We start from the raw sequence: 11,429 nt of genomic DNA on the forward strand, positions 1-11,429 counted from the left end.
AGAAAATAATGATTTTATCATATTAATTAAATGAAGCATTACTGTTATGGAAAAGGACAAAAACAAAGTAGGCATCTTTCTTATTTCAGGGTTAGTTTTCATGTGTGTGTGTGTATATATATTATTTTTTTTTACATTTGGGGAGGTAAAAAACTATCTATCCTTGCCCCAAATTGTATACTTTTTTGAAATTTCCCAAACTCATCTAAATTCATAAATAAGTACGACTCCAAAAACAGACTGGACCTCATGTTTTTTATTATCAAGTTTGCAATTTTAGTATTGAGAGAAAAGAAAACCAATACCTTATAGAATTTGCCTATTGAAGAATTCAGAAGAGTAAATTAATCGTATTGATACTGAGTATTAGTCAAATACTTTTATACATATAGGTTAGTTCTGGTGAATAGAAGAATATACAAACATCAAATGCACTTCTCGTTATTTAACATTAAATGTACCTTGAAAGTGTTAGAAAAATTTCTACAAGTTTATCTACTGGTATCATAACTACAGTATTTCTGTTGCACATTTTACACTTGAAACTCAGCATTTACAATTGTGACACTTGATGCTGGTCATTATCAAACAGAAATTTAAACTCTTTTGTATTTTTATTCTGGTCAAAATATAAACCAAATCTGCTTAATATATTCCAAATTTAATGTTTTTGTGATCAGTCTGAATTAGAAAGATACCATAACTGCCCAAGAAAATTTTGCAATACTCTGTCATTAAAAATACATGTTTAAATGACAGCTCCTATGTTTTATAAAGAAATACAAACGTATACACTTTTGGACAAAAAAAAACTGTAAAGATATTTATGTTTTACAAACATTTTTCATCATGGGAGTTGTATCTTCATTTATAGATCTGACATCCTGGATAATGCAAAAGCCTTTGAAGAAACAAAGAAAAAACAACATACAACAAGAATCAGGACAAAAAAAAAAAGAGTTTTCTATAAATGTTTTAAAACCTAAATTTATTCTGTGTATTTCTTTAGTTTTCAAAGAAACCTAACAAGATCCATAAGAATTTGATTGTTACTGTTGATAACTCTTAACAATGCATCTTCTTTTCAATTGCATATTATTGGATACGAATGTGGGAGCAGAAACTATTGTGCTTTATATATTTAGATGTTTATATATGGCATAATACTAACCACCCTTGTTCTGACAAATACAAAAGTATTAACACTATTATTGATTATATCCTTACAGTCTTTGGTGATTTACCTTTGACTTTGTGACTTTAGAGAGATTTTGAAAATTTCTATAATTTTTGTATTTTATGAGCTGAAACATACATTTATTAACTACTTACAGTATAAATTTATTTCTAAGTTTTTACCCTAACAATATCATACCATCTCTTTCACCACAGTTCAATAAAGCAATATTTATTAACATTTTCTTATATATATTTTTATATATATATATATATATATATATATTGAAAACTGTTACAAGATACATGAAATGTATCTTTAACCCACTGACTGTAGATGCTCTAAACACGAGTGGAATTTTTGCAAGCCGTACACTGTATACGGCACACTCACATTCAACTGCTGTGAATCAGCAGACAGTGGGTTAATATTAACATATCTTTAACTTCTGATCTATAATATTAATCTATCTCAAACATATCACAACTCTACAAGTGGCTATGCCACACTAGGAAAGAATAATAATATAATACTAACTCAACAAATGTACCATTAAAGATTAGTTAACAACTATACCAAGTTACAGTGATTCCAGACAAAATAAAAAGGAGGGGAATGGGGTGATAGGGCAAAGTGGCCAATAAATGGGTTTTGCTTAATTCAAGATCACTCACACTTATAGATACTGTGAATCCAACAACTAAACTTTTTTTCTTCAAAATATCTAACATACTGCAATATGAAAAACTGCCCCCCCAAAAAAAACACAGAAAAACATGTATCCTATAGTGCATAAGGCAACAGGTTTAGTGCCAAAAGAAAGTCGCTTGTGCTGCATCCATGTAGCAAGGACTTTCATGTTTCTTGTGCTACATGTAATAACAGTTATGGTTCTGGTGGAAGAAAAAATATTTAATAGTTAAATGACTCTTCTGCTGAAAACAGCAGCAACTTCCATATACACCCTTGTGTTTTATTCTACTTTGAGCAGAAGCTGTTGTATAAACTTATATTACCTGTACTGCATACACCCATGTCTAACACAATGCATATAACAGAAGCTTTTGTGATACACTGAGCTAAACTTTGTACAGACACTAACATGTCTTGTGTTCCTGTATTAAGTACATCAAGAATACCTAAGTAATATTTTGTGCTATGTCTTAAAATACACTATAAGCATGTTTCATTTTTCTGGAGAACTGTCCATTCTATGAGTAAAACATTAACCTATTGTATACTGACCTACATATTCCATGTCAGCACTCTGATGAATGATAGATCTTTTATTGCAAAATAAACAATACCATGTGTGTTAGCTATGTTAACAAAAAAATACAACACTTTTGGAATAAAATATTATTACAAAGCATAGGAAACTAGTTTATTTTCCAAAAGTTTTTTTTTTCATTAGTGTAAATCTTTACCTAATACACAAACTACCTGATATATTAGAAAACAATTACTTGTATTAGCATCTACTGTAGGTTATCTCATTTATACTAACAACATTAGTCTGTGCTGTAAATGTTCGATTCTCTACTTAAATCTTGTCTAGGCAATGGTCCAATTAATTAAAAGATACCATATACTATGACTAACAGTCTGATTTCTAAGTACCAGTTTAGCAAAGTTCTGACTCAAACTTACCATGCTAATTAGCTTAGTAGGTAAACTGATTTGCAAAAACTGTGTTATCCTTCCCAGTGAAAGGTCTGATTTTAGGACACCATATTAGCAAACCTGGTGAGTGATTTAAGTTTCACTTGGCAGATGCTTTGTTATGTACTTAATAAATTAGCCAAACTGATAGGTGGGTTGATTTTTATTTATTATAATAGCCTGTCTGTTTAATGGTCTGATGTATAGGTGTTCTGTCAACCTGTCTGTTTACTGGTCTGATGTATAGGTGTTCTGTCAACCTGTTTGTGAATGGTCTGATTTGCACTTAAAATATCAGGGGTGTCCTTTGGACTTCAATCATTACTTACTTTTTTATGGACTCTTTATCTTCCGTCTCTCATTTTACTAACTCTTCCTGGATTCAATACTTTTTTTACAATCACCCTGTAAGAAATAAAAATCATAAATCCTTATAACAATAACACTGAATAAGATGTTCTTTGTTAGCAGTTTCTGTATATATCACAACCATCTACTTTATTAATAAAATTGTTGTACAGTTATGATCAGTGTAAAGATACACTAAGAAGTAAACTGTTATTTTACTTCATTAACATGATAAAGATCCTTCAAACCACAATTTAACTTTGTAAGGCTTAAAGTACAGTTATGAGTTTCTTGCAACAACAGAAAGTTAAAGTAAACAATATATACAAGTAAAATTATTAGCAGTGATTGTTAATCTTTACTGATGATGTAATAAAACTTATGAAATTTGTCCTGAAATGATTATCTTCTCCTCTTTAACAGGGACAATACTAACTTGATAGCTTGTCACTTGTAATATTTTAGTATTACTATAAAATATGTTGAATTTGAAATAACAAATTTCTTGGGAAATTGAGATTTTTCCCAGCTTTCAGACATTTTTTGTGCATTTCAGAAACACTAAAATTGTTTCCTGGTTTCCCTGCACTTCAAATGCTTTATGTTTTTTAACAGTGAGGAAGAAACAAATGTAGACATTACTCTTTTAAGTTAAGTATTTTTTGAGCTTTAAGGAATGGAATATGTTAGAAAATTTTCTCAGTATAAATAGAAGTAAATAAAATACGGAGAGAAATAGAATGTCAATGTGTCATTATTTATTCTTTTATAAAAAATATTGCATTTCTAACTTTTAAACTGATAGTTGTATATAATAAGTAATAAATACAACTGTTTCAGGTATTTATTGCATCACTGAATTAAGTAAAAAAATTCCATGCTTTTTCTTTAAAAATCTCTAATCCTGAACATGTGTCAATGAGATTTGGGAAAGCAAATGCAGGAAAACAAACTAATAATGTAAATATAAAACTATTCCTGAATAGAATAGCATCACTTTCCTCATCCAAGTTTCACAAGTGACATACATAGTGAGAAAATTTACATAACTATTTCTCATTTTAAGATGCAGAAGAAAAAGGGGGAAAAAAGTAATATAATCAAGTATACACCTCTCTGTTGTCAAATGAAAAAAATCAGATTTTGTTAAATTAAAAAAAAACCATAATCTGTTTAAATAATTGCTAAGTTACTATACTGATAATTAAACAGAACTGGCTGGTGTAAAATAATATAGTGATATTTATTGTCTGAAAATAAATTTTTGAACGTCCATCATTATATACACAGCAAACATATTACTTTGATGTTATTCAGTAATGAGATCTTTGATTCTATTTAATCATCAGACCTTTGATGATCCTACTTAATCATCATATCTTCTATGGGACTAAAATTGGTTCAGATCCTTTTATCTTGCTGTCTTTATTTTATTTATGAAAATAGAAGTTTTATTAAAATAAATAATTAAAAAAACGGACTACTCACTGTCTGAAGAAAGACGGAGTATATTGGGAAATATAATATACAGTAAGTATTGGTTGTAAGCATAACCAGACCTCGTCCACTTTATTTGCTATTGCTACTCCCATCAAATATGCACAACGAGAAACTGCCATACGTTTATCCTGCGGTGAATGTTTCTGTCCAACAACCTATATAAAATATTTGATGATTAAACATTTCACCTTTGTTCTCAGAAAATGGGTTAGTGAAATTATACTTATAGAAGTGCTTATTCATAATGATAGTGTGGAAAGGCTTTCTTGGTGGTGAAAAATGTCTTATGAAAAAAACATACTTCTCCTTTCTTCCCAGTAAAGGCAATCTCCAGAAGTGGTGTAAAAACTGGTCCAGGACACACAATAGTTACACTGATGTTACTGTTGGACATCTCCGTTCTTAAACTTTCAAAATAACCCTATAACCAAAAATATGACATCATAAAACACTTTTCTTTAAGGGTTGTGTTGCGTATCTTAGCGTGTATACACACTAAAATAATACACAATACACACATAAAATTATTTCAAATATTTTGTAACATTATTATTATTTTATATTCTCAACAACAAACCACAAAGATATCACGATTTACATATTATACACCAATATTTGTTGCTTAAAAATCGGAGTTGTGGTGGTGGTGATATTATACTTCACCTTCAACAGTTACACAGTTTCAATAAACAGAACCTTATGATAACATGAAAATATCAAAGTGTCTCTTGTGACATATAAAAGTGATGGTAAAGGTAGTTGTAAACCAAATCAGAATGTAGCCAATAGTTTATGAAATGCTGCCTTTAATGGAACAACTGGTTGGCAGAGATTGTGGTAACACACACTAATCAATACTGCAAATAGGGGTATGTGCATAAGTACAAAATCTCTCTTTTATGGTGCAATATAATTCCAATTCCTTACAATTCCGTGTCATGCAATACAGAATAGTAATTTTTATTCAATAAATTTTTAATAACAGTGTAAACCATGATGGTATAACATAACTACATACAAAATTTATAGTTATTATAATATAACATGTGTGTGTGTATAATATTAATTTTATCAAGTTCATAGACTTTCGATTAGGCCTAGTCAGTTTTCATATCTTTAGCTTTAGAGTAGAAGACCTAAGAGTGAAGATCTGTTGTTGTTGTTATAACAAGTTAGTTGGATATAAATATATACATCTTCTACCTTCGCAGTAAATTTGTATGTAGTATTTTAGGCTCCTATATGTTCAATATCTACCATGGATGTACTGAATAACAACAGCTATTTAAGATATCAAGAAAAAACTACCAAAACTTAATTTTTTTTCTCTCAAGCTGACTTGTTGGTATACTTTCACTGGTGAATAAGTCCTACTTCCAAAAAGATTTTTCACACTGTGGTACTTATTTCCCCCTTAAAGTTGATGATCCAAAGGTAAATTAACGTTTGTATCTATCATTTAGCAAGTAAAAAGTTAAATATTCTATTATTTAATTTGTTATGTTTTATATACTACATAAAGTTTAAGAGTAGCCAAAATTTCATTACCTCAAACTTTAGAAAACATTTGCACTTTGCAAGTTTCAAAACAAGTATTTACCAACAGTTTTTTAGACCATCTTGAAAATCCCACTATTATAAAACTACACTTACATGTAAGGCATGTTTGGAAGCAGTATAGGAAGCTGAATTTGGAGCTCCTGGAATATAGAAGTAACATTTTAACAGCTGAATATTAATAGAATTCCATATATAGATATCATGAATAGTTAAAAATAATTCAATTCTCTATACTTATGTGAAAATTACTTTATGCATTGCCTCTGGCACCACATAAGTAAAAAAACAAATTTAAACAATTTTCACATATGAATACAATAAATTATGCAAATCATGTTTGCATTCAAAATTTGAAAGTGATTTACTAGGTTGATGATAGCAAAAATAGTCAAACCCAAGCATATACACAATATATTTCATAATATACATGTCACATTTATAAGTAAGTAGCCCTGTTGCCTGTTTCAATGTACAGCTATGATAAAATTCTCTTCTATAAGCTGTGTGACAACAAGAGTTGTCAGTATGAATTACCAAAAAAAAGAATAAACCAAGAAACATGGTCTAAAAAGAGTTTTACATATTTTCAAGTAGAATAGCATACTTTATCTTTCTAAATTTTCTGTATTTTACTTACAGTTAAACTTTGGACACATAAGACCTACTTTATCAAAATATGATTATTATTGATAGGATTAATAACAAAATAAAAATCTAAATATCTCTCAGTGTCTGCCTGAAAGATGTGTTGCCTTTCAAATCCTATTCCCATTTCCAGTTCTGTCAATTGAAGAAGCTTAATAAGCAATTGGAATAAATGATAAGCAATTATGAGAGAGTTGATATAATTTTTGTTATTGTACTGTTGATATGTTCTAACACTGAAATTTAATATTTGAAAAAAAATACAGATTGATCTGTGTACTGTTTCTAGTATATACTTAGTTTATTTACTGAAAAGTGTCTCTATAAAATGATTCAAACAACTTATACACTTAAAATTACTTCTTTAATGTTTATATGTTAAAGTAAAAAGTGGAGATATGTGTGGCTGGAATGGTATCTAGTTTAATATATTTAAGCTACGAGGAGAGACTGAAAATTTTACCTTGTTTTCTATGTAGAGCAGAAGATGACTTAATTCAAATATTAAATTGTAAAGGGTTTGGACAATTTTCATATCGGAAGTTTTTTTTGTCAGTGGAGAAAATTAGTGACAAAAAAAAGTTTTTGAAGCTAACATTCAGACTTTTTCTTTAACAAAATTATTTTGTCATTAAATTATAAGACACTCACAGTTGAAAATAGGGATCACGTTCAGCAACACCATGATTTAAACTTTGGAACCTTTGATCTATGGCCCAGTACACTAACCACTAGTGCATGTCCAGCCCTTTACTGTTTCAGTTGGATTAACAATGAGGTGTCTGCTGTTAAAATTAATTACTTTGAACTTTTGTTAGATAGATATATAGATGTGGAGGATACATTATTTAATTTTTGATGTTTTGGTTGTTTGTCCTAGTGAGTCAAGTGCAACCTTGATAGGATGTATGACTTTCTATCACTGCTTTCTATACATTATAAATTAGACAAAATTCTTAAGTCATCTTTGTTTAAAAATGTCTTTAACTATTTATTATTCACATATTGAAAAAAACAAACCAAATTTGCCAGCACCACTGCTAGTAATTACAAAATGACCAGCTCCCTGTTCTATAAAATGTCTCAAGACAATCCTACTTAGAGACACACTGGAAAGTACATTGAGTTCAAACATTTGTCGGTCAACTTCCAGTTCAATGTCAACAAACATAGCTCTTTGTGTACGTCCTGCATTGTTCACTAGAATGTCAATCTGAAAACCAAAATAGGAGAAATTTTCAATCATAAGAAAATAATGTACGTTATGTGTTTTTTATGTAATAAAAATCACTAAAATTTTTCTGTGATATTAATAATACAAACTGTTGCTGAAAAGAAATAACAAAATGCTAAGTACTAATTAAAAATCTTAAACTTAAGTTATATTAATATTTGTCTTCTCATAAGTACTTTACTTAATTTGTAATGACTTTATGCATAGATAATTGCAGCACGCAAAGTACAGTAACCAGAAGCCAACTTTGTTACTACAACAAAATGATCAATATAGCTTTAGTATACACCAAAAAGTAGTAATTTTGTTTCCAGTTGTAAAGTTTCAACTGAATCTATTTTAAGATATGATTATACACACTCAAATCCTAATACTGAACATAGCTACTTCACATTCATACAATATTTTCAGTAACTTTTCATTGAGAGCAGGAAGAAATTTTATTTCATTGAAAGTACTTTTACAATTGTTTACTTTCTTACTGATGCAGTACGAAAAGAGCCTACCTTATTCGTTGTTCATGAAAAAAATAAACCACAACTTAAAAAGGTTAACATACTGTATGTACACATTATTGTATAAATACATAAACGCTAATGAACAACTATATATAATGAAAAATGATGTAAATAATCTAATAAAAATGGTCTTTCTTACCTTACCAAAATGATTAATAACTTTCTGAACACACTCAGAGTGCAGAGAAAAATCAGTTATATCAAATGGAACAAGAAGAATGTCTTTGTCGTCAAGTTTTCCACTCACTGTTTTCATTTGAAAAACAAAAAAATAAGAACACACACACACATATTAGAATGAATTAAGCCACTATACAAAGAATGTTTTCAAATTACTTACACTGCAGTTAAGATATGAAATATAAAGATGTTTAATATCAAAATCCTTATTTGAGCATTTGAATATTTTATCATGATAATACAAAATCTAAACCATAGGAAAGTTTAACAAATTAACAAAAACTTATGAATATGTATTCTATACTTGTAAGCATCATAAAATTGTAAGCACCATTTTTTTTACTTCTTTTTTATAAATCATTAATATACTTCACTCAAAGAGCATCAAATGCATGATATATTACATTTTTTTGCATTTTTCAGTGTCAAAAGTGAAATATAAAATAAATATTAGAATATGGTACTGTATTAAATTGTTTTGGTCAAGTATTGGTACTTAAAGGGTCAATATGCCAACAGTTAGAAAGCAAAACAACATTGTTATCAGGCCAGATGCAGCCCCTAGTTGCCCATCATCGATCTAGGATATAATACAAAGCAATGATTCAAAAGGTTCAGCAGATGTCACATGATCTAACGACTAATAAAGAGAAAAGGTTTTATAAATTAGGAGTTTAAGGAATATAAAAATAAATTGCTTGTCACTTAAAGTTAACAAAGTAAAATATAGAGACATAACAAATTCATTAAAATTTGGATTTATTTGTATCTAAATTTAGGAATCAAAATACAAAATAAAATGTGATTACATCAAAAAACTAAACTGAATAAGTAAGCATGTATCTGCATATGATATAAATTCAGTAATCATTTACACATCAAAACAAACTGGATTTTAACCAAAAACATAGACTGAGAATGAAGAAAGAAATCTTGTTGCTGCTATTGCAAACACTAATAGGACTGAAGCCAACATAAAAAAATATGAAGTTATTAATTTTGAGCTCAATAAGCGACTCAGAGTAACTCTAGAGCTTCAGTAGTGATTCACTGACTTGTGGATAGTGACTATTAGTGATATAAACGGTGGAATAAAAAAACAAATAGAGAGCACTATAGAGAAAAATAAATAAACTGTTCTGGTACACTGATCCCTATTAACAATATTTTTAGGTGTTAATCTGTCAAGTATCTGATAAGAAATATAAATGTTAAGATTAAAAAACATGAGAAAATTTGCATAGAAAGTTTTTGGTTGACATTTAGAACTTCATCTGAGACCTTCAGGTTGGAGTGTTACAAAAGTTAGCATTTCTAATGGGATGATTGAGGAGTGGTCCTGCTGGAGAGTTATTCTGTTATGGACTATAATTTTGAGCTCTGTAATATAGTTCTAGCTAGGAGACAAAAACCCTCAACCTCCAAACTGCAAAAGGCAGTTTCTTAAATTCAGTAAGAAACCCCCAAAACTATCAAAAGTGTAAAACTAATATTATCAATATTCTTTACATTCTCTACTATGCTAAAAAGACAAGAAATTCACTCAGAACTTCCAGATTTGTTGTGTTCTTTAATGCTGGACCTACATTTAAGAACATACTGATGAAGGTGAACCAACCATCATTCATTGTATGAAAGAAACAGCTTAGAAGGTATTCTGAACACTTCTGAACTAGAGAAACAGAGTAACATTTCAGTACACTAAAATGCCCTAATATTTGTACAAATGGAAAAATATGTTAATACCAAAATTTCTTACAAAAATGGAGATACCACAAAGTGGAATAAATTTCAAGTTTAAACACAGCCAAATAGTGGTAAATCTACAAAATCAAATGTTAATCACAGTTTAAATTTCAGTTTTTAATGAAGAATAAAATACAGAAGTTAAGAACTTGTGAAACATTTTCCTTCACAAAACCTCAACATACCAAAAACAACGCTCCCAATACTGTGCTACTGAACCAAAAATGTATTCATAAAAGCAGAACTCTCCAGAAGGACTGTTTCCATCACCTACTTATAATAAACCCTACAGGCTTAAAACACAGATATTAAATCACTGTTCAAAACTGTCTACCGATGTTCCCTATAGAAAAAAGTTTGTTTATGTTTTATTATTTTGCAATACTTTCTCACTGTTCTATAGAATGGTGTTTACTATTCTTAGTCATAAAAATAAGAATAATGAGAAAAACATAACATAATATACAAAAAAATATGTATTATTTTTTACTCAAACATAAGATTAAGCAAATTTCAAATTAAACAACACATTCTTGATGATCTTATAAATAGTCAGAGGTTAATGGATAACATTTTATTGCCAAAGATTTTTTTTTCTGAAACTGTAAAAGTAAATTTCTCTTATACATACCTATTATGAAAATATTAAGTAAAACTTACAAACACATTGTTTTTTAACCTTTTCTAGTCTTTCCACATTTCTTCCAGAGAGAGCTAGTTTTGCACCAACTGCTGCTAGTTCATATGAAAGAAATTCTCCAATGCCACTGGAAGCTCCAGTGATCCATATAACATTGTTCTTCAAAGCAGCTATAAATTCAAGGTTAAGAATACAGGTAAAATTTAGTTATAACTTCAT

At 29.1% G+C, this 11,429-nt stretch overlaps 1 protein-coding gene across 1 annotated transcript in view; it reads right to left on the bottom strand.

The window, feature by feature from the left end:
* Window positions 1–241: 241 nt before the first annotated feature.
* The window catches only part of LOC106461942 (dehydrogenase/reductase SDR family member 7-like), a 12,619-nt gene continuing 1,431 nt past the window's right edge, over window positions 242–11,429 (bottom strand). Inside the window, exons 2-9 of the mRNA XM_013921812.2 lie at window positions 11,231–11,380; window positions 8,784–8,890; window positions 7,913–8,105; window positions 6,341–6,387; window positions 4,989–5,108; window positions 4,676–4,842; window positions 3,169–3,244; window positions 242–901 (exon numbers count right to left, since the gene is read on the bottom strand). Coding sequence (XP_013777266.1) covers window positions 3,184–3,244; window positions 4,676–4,842; window positions 4,989–5,108; window positions 6,341–6,387; window positions 7,913–8,105; window positions 8,784–8,890; window positions 11,231–11,380 — 845 coding nt within the window. The 3' untranslated portion in view covers window positions 242–901; window positions 3,169–3,183. The remainder of the gene's footprint in view (window positions 902–3,168; window positions 3,245–4,675; window positions 4,843–4,988; window positions 5,109–6,340; window positions 6,388–7,912; window positions 8,106–8,783; window positions 8,891–11,230; window positions 11,381–11,429) is intronic.

This window comes from Limulus polyphemus, unplaced genomic scaffold, assembly GCF_000517525.1.
Source record: "Limulus polyphemus unplaced genomic scaffold, Limulus_polyphemus-2.1.2 Scaffold41, whole genome shotgun sequence".
Lineage (NCBI taxonomy): Eukaryota > Metazoa > Arthropoda > Merostomata > Xiphosura > Limulidae > Limulus > Limulus polyphemus.